We start from the raw sequence: 14,800 nt of genomic DNA on the forward strand, positions 1-14,800 counted from the left end.
AACTGTTGAATGATACAACTTAAAAATGTCCACAGAAATCATAACATTTTTTTTCATTCACTAGTAATAAATCAATCACTAAGTCATATGCAGCACAAGAAATCTTAATACAGTTCAGAAATTTCTCAAATAGTTAAGCCGGGCTGACTGATCTCTGGATAAATTCCAAATGACAGACCATGTCATAAAAAGAAAACTGTGATATCCACTTTCCATTTCAATACAGAAATATCATGAGTGCAAAGACTATGTCACTCCCTATGGCATCCGTGTTGAATATGTAGAAGTATGTTTTATTACTGAGTGCTCCCATATGAGCCAGCTTCTACTGCTTGGCAACACTACATGTACTAAGTCCCTTAAGAGGGTAACCTGGAAGGCAGTTACCTCTGCAGTCTATATTTAATACATGACAGATGACAAAAGTAGCCCAAACCCTAGAACACCTAGATTAATCAACATAGTATAATGCCTTTCTCCTCAAGACCTTAAACATATGCCCTGGTCACATCAGAACTCACATTCAATTTTCTCATTCTTGTTGCTCATTCAAAATGTTTAGTAGGAAGTTTATAAAAACTCTCATCACTGATGTTGCTATTTCTCTTAGAAAGAAGAACAAGAAAAAAACACAATTCTCTTCAGAGTCAAAGTTATTATTTTTGCAATGTCTTCTTCACCTACATCCCATAATGTATCATTTCACTATTTCTACGTAACCACACCGAACCTTCTCGGTATTTTCATCTGTCTTTATGGATTGGGACCACTGTCTTCATAAGCATCATATACATCCTTTTCATCTTAATTGAACTATTTATATGAATATTTCAATGACACATATGTAAAAGTTCAAAAAAGAGAAAGAGAATGTGATTATTGAATTCAAGATTGAGCTTACAAGTGACACCTCAGACCAGAATGTAAGACATGATGATGAAATGTGTGTTCTGACCATTCATTAAATAGTGCATAAGCTCTCTAAAATGGATTTCCTAAGTTTTGCTGCATAACTATTACCTGCCTCACACACTGTTACAAAATTATTAATTCAGCTCTGAAAGTGACAGGTCTGGAGCACAAATTTTAGTCCCACCTGACCTCTTGATCATTATCTTGTGTTACCCTCGTTCAATACAACTCAGCTTTCGGTGGCTTATAACTAAACGACCTTCTGTCACCATGGTATGCTTATCATCTCTTCCTCTTGATTCCTATACAATGCTAATGATAAAACCGACTCCTTCTCTATTCTCTATTCTCAATGAATAGCACCACCAGTAAGGCCCTCTCTCATTCTTAGCCTCCCACAGGTAACAGACTAAGAAATCTTAAGATTTTCATTATTCTGTCCCCTTTTCTTCAATTTCAGCTGCCTTAGATTAGGCCCTGTATCTGTAACAGTACCGTGAGAGTAAGGATTATACCTCTTATTCTGGTGTCAGGTGCCTATCACAGGCCACACACAACGTTCTGGAAGAATGATACCAAATTTTACTGATTTAACTCAAATCTCTTCTTTAGCCTCATGCTCCTAATAAATTTGCAAATTTATTTTTCTTTTGTTTTAATCTATCCTTAAAAATTGCAAATTTATACTTCTTTAAATAGCCATACTAATCAAAATGATCACTTCTATAATATCAAACAATAAAACATAGACACATTTTAAGCTCAATAAATTCCTTATCAATTAATGAAGAAAAAAATTATCATACCAATGTGAAACACAGAGATGAACAAATTTCTGCTGGGTAGCCTGTTTAATAATGTTCTCAGACTTGGGAAAAGCAATTTTCTACAGTAGTCAAACTAGATTTCAGAAGTACCTACTTTATATACAAACTGTTTTGTTCTGAAGAGTTTTGTTCTGAAGACATACAATATGCTTCCCAAATGAAATAAGTAGCTCTATCCAGCTCAAAGAACCTCCTGTAGAAGTTTGATTTCAGTGTCCCTAGTTCTATCAAAAACTATGCGAGCTGTCTGCTCACCAAATTCAAACCACGAAAAGGCGTAAATGCTGAGTTTTTCACTCACAAAGTAAATGTAGGTCACCTAATATAAGCCGGAACTAAGATGGGTGGTCAACTTAAGAGCGGTATAACCTTCCACTACTCCACAGCCTGTGCCACTTGCCCATGCTGGAGGGCGGGGACTAGAGTAGAAAGGCTGTTACTGACTACCAACATTGCTCTTTCAAGAAGGGCCAAGCCAAGAGCAAATCAGCACATCTCCCTTCCCATTAATAGCAAACAAACACCTCAATGTTTCCAAAATGTAAATACCACTGAGAAACAAGCTTCTCTCCAATTTTGTATTTATATTACTTTTATTTTTTTCAGTGAGAATCTGAAAGATATGGGTGTTAGATACCTGGACTAGGTATCAAACTGATTTATAAATCTTTTCCAACAGTAATTTTAACAGAGCAGATCTTAACAAACTTTTTGGATGGAAAAATCATAGACATAATTGTATCTCAACTGAGGCTGAAAACACTTGCTTATAAGCAATAGTTCTTCCTTAATAACTAACCCCATCTTTTAATTTGTCCTTCTGAATTGCTAGCTTTTTAAATATTAAAATGTTATTTTACAAAAAAGTATCAACATTTAAGACTCTGAGAAGGCTTATTATTCTTAACATTATTAAACTTTGAAGGCCCCCAATACACTCTTTCAGTGATATAAAAAATAAACTTCAAATCCCAAACACCAAAAGTAATGAAAATGACCTTCACTAAAGTAATCTGCCAATTTGCAGGTGACAACCTTTAAAAACAAACAGCAATACCTTATACTAATTCAGAAGCTATAACTAGCCAAATTTTCTCTGCAAACCCAGGAAAACCCTTTGAAAGGGAACATAAAACTCTTGCTCTACTAGTAACAAAGAGTGTTATTATGAGACAATAGTACTATGAATAACATTGTAAATCTATATTACTACTGTTGCCAGGCTTGGATCCTATAAGCTTGAAAAAGACTTGAAAAGGCATTTATCCAACTGAGAAATCTTCGACAATGCATGTCATCATGATACCGTGTTTCCCCGAAAATAAGACATCCTCCGAAAATAAGACCTAGCGCATGGAAAGATAAGACATCCCCTGAAAATAAGACCTAGTGCAACTTTGGGAGAAAAAATTAATATTAGACACTGTCTTATTTTCGGGGAAACAGGGTAGTATAGATCCAACACATACCTTTCAAGGCTATAATCATTCAAAATTAAAACCCATTTTACAACACCAGAAAGACAGGTATCTTCATATAAATTCTGAGAAAAGTCTCACTACAATTTCATCATATCCCAAGCCAACAGTTTAGCAATCTAATCTGTTCATGTATATACAGGACAACTAATATCTAATAGCTAGACCTTGCCATATTTAAAACTATCTACCACTCTGGTAGACCTTATAAAACAATTACTCAATAATTCAAAATTGATAACTAGGAACATTTAATGACAGAATTATTACTGACTCATTGAAAGGTAACATCTTATATCAGTCAGAGTTAAATCCATTCACACACAGTTTATAAGCTCTCCCTGGACACAAACAAGTCCTTAATAACTTAAGGGGCCACACTACCATTCGATAGCCTATGTATAGCTTTTATCTTCACTCATGTCTGTCATTTTATGAATGTATGACAAACTTAAAAGGTATTAAATGGTCTAATGCACCATCTTTTATCTTTCATATAAGACTGTGGGCTCTTTCAAGGGGAGGATTTCTTCTCTTCTTCACTCACAGGAGCCGTACTGAGTGCTCTGTCAGATGCCATATAGTTGATATCTTGATACCTCCAAACAATTCTGAGGTACACCTTATAATTTCAAAGATAAGAAAACAGACTCTAGGAAAGAAACATGTGCTCAAAGCCAATGGGACAGTCTCGATTATTTTCACAAAATGTATCCCCATTTCCTTCTCACTGTGGACAGGGTGACCTGATAATACTGTTTCTCCTCTCATCTCACCTCAGACATTTTAGGGGGCTAATTCTTTGTTGTGGGAGGCTGTTCTGTGAATTGTAGGATGTTTAGCAGCATAATTAGCCTCTACCCACTAGATGCCACTAGTAACCCCTCCAAGTTTTGCCAAACAAAAATATTCCCAGACATTGCCAGATGTTCCAGAGGGGCCAAACCCCCCTAGCTGACAATTGCTGAGCTAACAGAATGTTAATGGATGGGTCAAGAGCAGAAGCCTTACATGTGCTTTAGCAATTTGGCCTGTCTCTGGCACTTCAGTAGCCTGCCATGAACAGAGAAGCTCCAAGTAGCTGCTGCCGCTTTGAGCTGAATTCAACAGGAACAACCACTGGCAACCAGCCTAGACTGAGGCTTAGATAACCTCGGCTCAGCCCAATCAGCAGAACCTTAGCCAACAAACAGTATAGACTCCAGAGCACAGAAGCCAATCTGTTATTCTAGGGCACTGTGTTTTAGGATAGCCTGCTATGGAGCTTTATTGTGGCACCTGTTGACAACACCAGTAAGGGGGTAAGGTAAGTCAGGATTCTAAATCTAGGCCTGTCTAGCTCAAAACCCCACTATTATCTCCACTATGTTAAGCTTTCTCAATGGAATTAATATCCTCACCCCCAGGATGTGATTGGTACACACTAGAGTACATTTTCAATGAGCTATTGACACTACCTTCTCCTTCCCACATCAGGCCACTGATTAAAACACATTGTGCAGGACAACAATGTACAGTACTGCCTCCTTTCTGAAACACTGAGTCTGAGACTTTCTCCTCCTATCATCCCAGAGCTGTACACAGCCAAGCCCAAAACAAGAGCTCCGAAGGAACACTTGTATAAATAAGTTGTTATGTGCAGATGCAAAGGTGTGTATGTTTTTTTTAAAGGTTTACTAATATTTCAAAGAATGAGCCTTTCACAGAGATACACACAAAGATATTTATTGTCCATCTAACATTACCATGTGGTTAAGTGGAGACATGAAAATATACAAAACCCCCACCACCACGGAGCTCACATTCCGGTGACACTTACACAGTGAAGAGGAATCTTCTACATGCCTTGCATGCATAAACTCACTATAGCTTCTCATAATCCCATGGAACAGGAACCCTATTACCATCTCCATTACAGAGGTGAGGAAACGGAGGACCAGAAATGCTAAGTAATTTGCCCAAATTCAGAAAACAAATAGCAGAGCCAGCCAGAGGTCTTGGTCTGAGTCCATACTTGGGCAGCACTGCCCCTTTGAAACTTTAATATTAATAATACAAGCGTTTTTTAATCAAGTGGAATGAACTCACTCACAAAGTCCAGCTTATATACAAATGGGGGGACATATGTAATGACTTCTAAGATTTAAGTGGCCAATATCTAATACATAATTCTGAAATCTTTTTCCATACTGCCAAAATCTACAGACTCCCTTGATATTAAATTTCATATTTAAATTTTTTAGAGGTGAGATAAAGTTCTTAACATATGTCATAAAACAGTACTACTCTATTGGTGTGTATTGATAACCTCAAAGAAGAAAACTCAAAAATTACATGCAGATCCCCAAACTCAAATTTTTTTTTTTTTTTTCAAGACTAGTTTATTGATTTCTAGAGAGAGGGGAAGATAAGTGAGAAACACTGATGTGAAAGGGTAACAGTGATAGGCTGCCTCCTGCACAGGGTATGGAGCAGAGGGTATGGAGCCACTACGGGGCATGTGCCCAGACTGGGAATCTGACCAAGCTACCTTCCGGTGCACTGGACGATGCCCAACCAACTGAGCCACACTGGCCAGAGCCCAACTCAAATTCTTTTAACAAATTTAAAGTCAAGGCATTAGAAAAAATTACCTGGAAAACCAAAATAGTTTTATATTAACAAACTTTTCCTCCTATAAATTATAACTAAGTTTCCCATTTAAATAGTTTTGTTAAAATGGGTACTTTGAGCCCTAACTGGTTTAGCTCAGTGGATAGAATGTCGGCCTGTGGACTGAAGATCCCGGGTTCGGTTCTGGCCAAGGGCATGTATCTGGCTTGCAAGCAAATCCCCAGTGGGGAGTGTGCAGGAGGCAGCTGATCCATGTTTCTCTCTCATTGATGTTTCTAACTCTCTATCCCTCTCCCTTCTTCACTGTAAAAAATCAATAAAATATATTTTTTTAAATAGGTATTTTGAGGTTCTAAGAGTTGTCTACAACTCATAAAGCCACCTATTTGACATGCTTGTACCTGGATGTCTGACTTCAAACTCAACACCTCTAAGTCAGAACTGCTGAACACCCCCCTCCTTAGCCTGTTCCTTTCTGGTCTTTCCTAGCTCAGGAACTGGCGATTCCTGTAAATCCAACTGACCAAAACCTCTGAGCTACTCATGACTTTCCTTCACACCCCATTATTCAACCAACAAATCCTTTTGGCTGTAAGCGAACAATCTATGTAGGATCCAAGTATTTCTAGGTCCTCTTGTTCAATTTCCCTGCTGTTCCCTAGGTCAGTGGTCTCACGAGCCACATGCGGCACTTTGGCCCTGGAGTGTGGCTCTTCCACAAAATACCACGGACTGGGCTCGTCTATTTTGAAGAAGTGGCGTTAGAAGAAGTTTAAGTTTAAAAATTTTGGTTCTCAAAAGAAACTTTAATTGTTATACTGTTGATATTTGGCTCTGTTGACTAATGAGTTTGCCGACCACGAGGGCTAGGTGGTCTCTTTGCTACCACACAGCAGCCAGAATGAATCTATTAAAACCCAACCAAGCTCATTTACTCTGGCTCAAAATATCTGAATGCCTTAGGAGAGTAGCTGACATCCCTACTGGAGCCCACAGCCCCAACGTAGTATGTATGGCCCCTCTGCACACTCTAACCTCATTATCTTACCACCCTTCCCCACATGCTATTGTCAGAGTCGCTGCGCTTGCTCACTCTGCCTGGAATGCTCTCTCCCAAGGTGATGTTCATGCCCACTTCCCTGTTTTTTACAATAAACACATCCTCACCATGGGTCTGCTTACCCCACTTTATTTTCCTCCACAGCACTGACTGCACCTGAAGTAAGTATCCATGTGCTTACTGCCTGTCTCTGTGAATGCAATGCCTGTTTCACAAAAGCAGAGACATGTTCCGTTTGCATTTTACCTGCCTCCTGGAAAAAAGCCCCGCAAAAGGACTGTCTTCACCTGTCTGCTTGGCTTAGCCAATTCCTGATGACATAGAATGAGAGCAGTGCTGCTCACACTGAAACGCATCACAATCCTGTGGGGCTGGAAGGCAGACTGCTGGGGTTCCACCACCCAGGGTTCTGATTCAACTAGATATCAGAGTCCTAGAGCCACATTTTAAGAACCACTCATCTAGACAATGTTATGACCACTCACCCCTTTTGTTTTTAAAAGAAAAATGAGGACCAAGCAGATCAAGGTTATATACTCTAACAAGGTCTTAAAAGAATCCTATGTTAATGACTAAGGCTGAAACTTTACCCTCTGGAGTTTAAACAATCAGATGAGAAGGCTGACCCCTTTTAGGAGATAATAGAATACCAAACAAAGCTGACTTCAGCTGAGACAGCTGCCAAACCACAGTTTCTCATCTCCAGGAATCATCCCAATAACCAGGGCATGTCCCCAGTCACGGCAGCTTCGTCTAAAACACATTCTCTCAGAATCTGAAGTTAAGATAAAGTCTGAAAGGCACTGATTCCAAATTGTGTTAAGAGCAAGGCTTGCAACAGAGAAGGTCCAAAGCCTTCCTAAGTCTCACAGCTGCCCTGACTCCGGCCCAAACCCTTTTCACTGCACCCAATTATCTTCCACCAAATTCTTTCTTTGCCTATGTTAACAATAATTTTTGTACATTTGCAATCAAAATTACTTATAAAAACACTAAATGTGTTAGATTTATAAGAAATTGTATTAGAAAAGCAAATTGTGAAATATCAAAGCTTTTTTCCCATTATTCCAACTTAAGACATTCATTTCCCTTCTCTAGATTAGTATATTGTAAATATAATCATTGAATTTTAAGAGTACATTACACATAATAATTTCTGACCTTGTAATAATGCCAACTCTTTCTCATATTTCAGAAAAGTCTTTAAAACCTAGCCAAAAGCCACCAATATGCCTTTATTAATCAATAGGTAGTTGATGCCTATTACGTCCAACCATGCACACCTGCAATAGCAATTAATAACAAAAACAGGTTCTTGAGTTAAGTGCCTTTAAATACCTTGCTGAGTAGAGAAAGAAAAATATCAGGTAATAAAAGCTATTGCAGAGAAATAAGCTTATGTGAAACAATGAGTGTCCAGGTTGCTTTTAGATAGGATGGCCAGGAGAGGCCTCTCTGAAGTGACATGTAAGCTAAAACGTTAATGACAAGACGCCAGCCAATAGACATCAGTGTATAGCTAACACATAGGTGTTAGGCTGTGAACAGTCTCAGCTTATTCTAAGAGTCAGTGTATTGAGAAAGAGAAAGTCATTTACAACAAGTCACAGAGCCAGAAAGGACCAAGTAGGGCTGTGTGACAGAAGGCAGAGTTTGGAGGTATTTATACATGAACTGTGCAGAACAAGGAGGCTACCTGCAACAAAATGCTTCTACAGAACAGTTGAGCAGGGATTAAAAGTAACAAAAAATAAGTTGTGAATAGTTATCACAGAAATTTTAGAGCCGAACAGACTCTTAGCTGTCACGTGGTCCAAACTCTCATTTTACTAACAAGACAATGTGGCCCAGGCTGTGGCTTCTTTGAGGTCAGGTCACAGAAGAGCTAAGAGTTGTACTTAGTGCTCTCAAACATTCAGGCCAAAGCTCTCTGCGTAACTCTCGTCTTGATCTGAATCTAAAACTAAGTCTTTACCATGTACATTTCCAAGTGACATAGCAGCATTCAGATGAAAACATTCTTAGAATTTTTTAGTTATCCAGGCCAAATTATTCACACCTCTAGGCCTCTCATGAAATTATTTCAAAATGGATGACAATGCTAAAGTGTTTACCATCAAATATACAGTATTCCAAAATATGTACAGCAGAAAAACTATTGAATAAAACAAAATATACTTACATCTGGGTATTCCTTTACAGGCACATAAAGTTTCTCTTGTAACTGAACAATAGGTCCCACAGCATCAGGCAATTCTGCACTCCTCTTCTCTGCACTGCCATTCAATGTATCGTTGTACATGTCTTTCCGTACTCTGCTAATTTCTGTGAAAAAAATTTTTAAATGAGTTAGACAAAAATATTCTTGCTAGTCCAGGAAACAAAAGGAGGTAGAGGGATTTCATTGGTAAAGTATTAAAATTCAAAGAAGTAAAGAATTGTTGACCTATTCTACCATTCTCTGTATTAAGTATGTTTAACAGGACTAAAGCCTCAAGTTTATTTCTATTAGAAATCAAATTTAAAGACCAAATAACACATTTTATTAAAACTAACCTCAGAGCCCAAGTGCTTATCCACTGTGATATAGATCTGTTATTTTATCTAATTCTCCATGCATACGTGCGACCAGAAATTCCAAATGAAAGCTTCATTCAAATAAGTATCATAAGAATGCCTATCAGACAAAACTTAACACCAAAGGCTGCCTTCTACTTCGGATACACAGATTTTAAGTTCAGCAGAAGACTGAATTTGGTATTCAAATTCAGTGTTTAAAGCTTTAGGCATAAAAGAGGTACGTTAGAAGGGTATAGAGAGAAGGCAGGACTGAATGAACCTTCGGAAAAGCAACATTTACAGGGTGCGGAGGAGAAGATGGAAACCAAGAAGAAAGGAACTAGATAGAAGTAGAGAAGAAGTGTCAAAGAACTAAGAAACGACTATTACTATACTTTGGGTGTAATAATAGGTGGTTATTATTACACCTCAATTATAAATACAACACGGTAATAAGGATTGCCATTATTAAATTAGCTGTCATCATTTCTCCATATTATAGAATGTAACCTCCTTGGGGAAAGAGTTTGTGTCCAGTAGGATTTAAAAATTAAATGTTTTTATTTTTAAAATGTACTTGTTTTCCAAACATGGAATTTCAATATATTATTGTTATTAAGGAACTATCAAATATCACTTTAATTTTATTTAAATCACTTTCAGCTAAATAAAATCCAACACAGCAAAAATGCATCAAAAGTGTTCTTAGTTAGTCATTAAATCTTAATCAGTGAAAACACTATATTCTAATACAGTTTCTGCTTCAATGATGGCAATATCCATTTTATAACAAAATTTTCTCTTAAAAAACAATTTGCCTATCGGAGCTAAACAAATATTTGTTTCTGAAAGCAAATGAAATTTTCAAAAAATCAAAAGAAGGTATCCTGAATTGAACTATAAGGACAAGATCTCTTTTATTTTATGTATTTCCAGTTTCATAATATAATCTTTCCTAAAGATGGCCAGTATCAAGTTAGTATTTTTCTTAAATTAGCATATGACAGTAATTCTCAAATCAAGTTTTCAACAAACAAGTAACATCTGAAACATAAATATTGTTTAGGTAATTACAACAAGTAATGAGCCAAAGGGAATTAGAAATTTTTAATCTAATTAAAAGTACACATATATCCTTTGGTCCTAGTCTCTATACAAAAGCACCTTCAGTATTAGTTTATTACATTTAAATATTCTTTGAACTTCTCACAATAATACAATAGTTGGGGGGAGAGGTGTGATTTTCCAGGTAAACATTTTATCAAATTAAAACACACACACACACACACACACACACACACACACGAAAATCAATTATAAATGAGAAAATTCAGATGCCTAGATTAAGAAACACATAGAGCCCAGCTGGTGTGGCTCAATAGTTGAGTGTTGACCTATGAACCAGGAGGTCAAAGTTTGGTCAGGGCACATGCCTGGGTTTCCAGTTCAACCCCTAGTAGGGGGTGTGCAGGAGGCAGCCAATCAATGATTCTCATCACTGATATTTCTATTTCTCCCTCTCCCTTCCTCTCTAAAATCAATAAAAATGCATATTTTTTCAAAAAACATAAACCCAATAACCTTCACATATCCAACTAGATGATATAATGGAAGACATATTTACAACTTAAACTATCCTACCTAATAAAAGAGTAATATGCAAATTAACCATAGCTATGCTACACTCACAAGCCATGCCCACAGCCAGAGTATGCAAATTAACCCCAACCAAGATGGCTGTCACCACAGTTTCTCTGGCAATGGAGGAAGCCAAGCTTTCCACACACCCTGGCAGGCTCAGGCCTACACTCAAGAATACCAAAGTTTCATTATAGAAGATAAAACCCAAGAAAAATGGCAGCAGGCACAGAGCTGTAGAAAGTAGGCTAGGGTTGCCCCCGGCTATGGAGGAAGCCAAGCTTTCCACCTGCCCTGGATGGCCTCGGCCTCCACTCCAGGCTACAAAGTTTCAATTATAGAAGATACATAAATTCCAATAGAAATGGCGGCTGCCACAGAGCCACCAGAAGGCTTGGCTTCGCTCTAGGCTACAAAGTTTCAATTTTAGAAGATAAACCCCAGATACAGGCCTCTATCCTATCTAATAAAAGAGTAATGTGCAGATTGACCATCACTCCAACACGCAAGATCAAGATAGCTGCCTATATGTGATCAAAGATCCTGCTCCCATGTGAACACAAGATGGCCACTACAAGATGGCCATCAGGGGAAGGCAGTTGGAAGGGACCTGGCCAGTTGGGGTTGATCAACTCTGCAGGGGAGGGCAGTTAAGGGTGACCAGGCCGCAGAGGAGGGAAGCTGGGGGCTTCCTCAACTGCTGGCAGGGGAGCAGTTAGACATCAATCAGGCTGGCAAGATATTGGTTAGGAGGTGATCAGGCTGGCAGGCAGAAGTGGTTAGCAGTAATCAGAAAGGCAGGCAGGCAGGCAGTTGGGAGCCAGCAGCTGGAGAGTGCACAAGGCCAGGCTGAGGGACACACCCACCCCCTATGCACGAATTCCGTGCGCCAGGCCGCTGGTAATTCTACAAACATTTGTGTGATTCCTTTATTAATAACTGAAAGTTCCGTGAGAATCTGTTATCCTCTGTCTTCCCAGCTTCTAAAATCCCACCTGGAACATACTGGGCAGGGTCCTCAATTACTCCTCGGTAGATTGGGTGGGTAGGTGGGTGAATGAAGGGAGGAATGAGCTAGGTTCTAGGGCATTCAAGTTAAACAAATCATGATTGCAGCTCTCAAAGAGCTTAGTCTACTGTGAAAGGCATATAGACAAGCAGATAAGCTAAGGCCTATGAGCAGTGAGGGCACAGAAAGTGGGAGCACAAACAGGCATCATCAGCTAGTGCAGGGAGCAGGGTCAAGAAGGAAGTCAAGAGGAGAGAAAGTCAGATAGTGTTCCAGTGACAAGGAGCCAGGTAAAGCAAAAGCACACTCGGTATACTTAACATTCCATTTTCTCAAGATAAAAAGTCTTTTTACCATGTTTCTTTCAGTCCCTGTAATATACCACTCAATAATAGAACACAAATTCTGTATGAAACAGTGCACATAAGAACAAAAGATGACTAAGATAGTGCTAGTTCTCAAGGGACTTACAATCTAATGCACGGTAGATCTCACCAGCTGAGAATGAGTACTACCCTTTATTAACAACAACTTTCTAGCCAGAAAATAATTAGCACTTCTTGGCATGTTATTTGTAACACTCAAGTTAAAATAGGTTTTGGTTTGAGTTCTAACAGCAATTGCTTGTGGGATTTTAGACCAGTTTCTTATTTAGCCTTTATGTGCCTGTACCTCATATACTAGTAATTAGAGGCTGTTTTCTGAGGGACTCAGTTGAATCCATTGGTTTCCAACCTCAGTGCACAAGGACTCCATTTATTTTCCCTCATGTTTTAAAAAGTTCTGCCTCCAAAATTTTTCATTCTATAAATCCTGGTGAGCAGAGCTTTGGTTTATGTTGATATCAAGTGATATAATCACAGCCAAAGAGGCATGTTATAAGTATGGGTGACGTTCTAGTTCCTTCATACATGGTGGATTCACAGATGCTTCTTTATGAAACAAAGAAGTACTTCAAAACTAGTATGTTTCATATGTTCTTCTGTTACATCAAACATTACATGACAATGCTCTAATGTTCCCTCATCTCCACACTCATTACCTACTTCAAACCACAGCTGTGGTTCAGAGAACTATAAAAGTTCAGAAACTTTTGTTTACTCACCTAGTATGAAAATTCTGCCATTTGTGACAACATGAATGGACCTTGAGAACATTATGCCAAGTGAAATAAGCCAGTCAGAAAAAGCTACAAACCATACGACTTCACTTGAGACATTAAAACTGAACCTCGTGAACACAAACAGCAGTGTGGTGAGTGGCAGAGGGAAGGGGCTGGGTGCTGAAGGGGCCTAATACATGGTGACTGAAGACTTTACGGTGAGTGGAGCGCACACAGTGCAACATACAAATCTTGTATCATAGAAATCTACAACTGAAACCTGTACGATCCTATTAACCAACGTCATCCCAATACATTTTAGATAAAAAAAATAAAAAATAAAAAATAAAAAATTTACCAGATAAATCAGCATTTTCCAATGTTTAAAAATAGGTAAGTAAACATTCCCACCACCTTAACCCAAAAATATCCCTAAGATCAAGACAATTTTGTTTTAGGCATCTCTGAAGTTCTTAAATGTTACAAATTTATTTTCCCGAGCCAAAATCTTTCCTAAACTTTCTTCCACCCCAATACTCCAAAGCTCATAAAGTAGGCCAAATGCCTCTTTCAAATGAAGACAGCCCTACAATATTTGAAGAGTTTTTCATACTAATTTGAAGAGTTTTTCATATTAATTTCATAAAAATTTTCATACTAATAAATGGTTAGATATCTACAATAGATGGTTAATTTGTCTTTGTCCCTTTTAATATAGAAAATCCTATGTCATACACCCTTCCCTAACAACTGGTAAGTATAAAGACTGAGGCTGCCCCCTTCCAGTCTCAAATATCCCACCTTCCAGCGTGTTCAAGAATACCCATCCACTTTGCTGAGCACATCACACTGCTGACATGCTGGTGGTGGTCCCAATCCAACCTCCACCATCGATACTATTTTGTCTCCACAGATGCATACCTACTGAGTCAATTAAAAAATTATTTGCGGTTCTTTTCTACTAGACATGGCCCTTCAGGCTTGTTAATCTATCAGTTGACATTCTTTAGGAATGACTGTATATGAGTCTAGGATCCAACTAACTGCAATTTCGTAGAACATACACTTCTCTAGCCTGATGCTAAAATGCAGGCACAACTTGTCAGTTACCTGACAAAAATCCCAAGCCACACTAGGACCTGAACCTTCCTTGGGATCTACCAGTTTAAACAGGAAATAATCTGTTTTAGAACCTACAGGTGTATCATCAAGTTTATAATATAAATTTTTCAGTTTGGGGGAAGTCACCTTTCTACCATTCAGCTCCTCTAATTTTTCCATGTTTTCTTGAATAGTCATCACATTTTTTTTCAAATCTCAATGTCCTGAAAACTAAATTTTTGTTTAGGACTAAAAATCTGTTTCACTTATGCTACTTATACTGTCTATTCATATTTCTCTGCTTTAATTATCTTGATGTTTGTCCTTTTGCAAACTAAAGCTCAATTATCAGTAAATAAATTCTGTTCATAGGAAGGAAAACAGTCACTGCATAGTTCTGTTTTGACCTGATAATACACATCATCTGCCGTAAGCCTTTTTCCTTCCCCTTAATTCACATAACTAAGAATTTAAGTAAAAGCTTTGTTTCAAAATCATTCT

The 14,800-nt window shown here is 38.1% G+C and overlaps 1 protein-coding gene across 8 annotated transcripts in view; it reads right to left on the minus strand.

Annotated features, from left to right (window-relative positions):
- The window catches only part of QKI (QKI, KH domain containing RNA binding), a 115,076-nt gene that overhangs the window by 66,745 nt on the left and 33,531 nt on the right, over positions 1 to 14,800 (minus strand). For all 8 annotated transcript variants that reach the window (XR_006740426.1, XM_036420373.2, XM_036420372.2 and 5 more), the window contains exon 2: positions 9,073 to 9,215. Coding sequence is in view for 7 of the 8 variants with exons in the window: in XM_036420373.2 (XP_036276266.1) it covers positions 9,073 to 9,215 (143 nt within the window). In the remaining variant the exon portion in view is untranslated. The remainder of the gene's footprint in view (positions 1 to 9,072; positions 9,216 to 14,800) is intronic.

This window comes from Pipistrellus kuhlii, unplaced genomic scaffold (genome assembly GCF_014108245.1).
Source record: "Pipistrellus kuhlii isolate mPipKuh1 unplaced genomic scaffold, mPipKuh1.p scaffold_m20_p_67, whole genome shotgun sequence".
In the NCBI taxonomy this organism is placed as follows: domain Eukaryota; kingdom Metazoa; phylum Chordata; class Mammalia; order Chiroptera; family Vespertilionidae; genus Pipistrellus; species Pipistrellus kuhlii.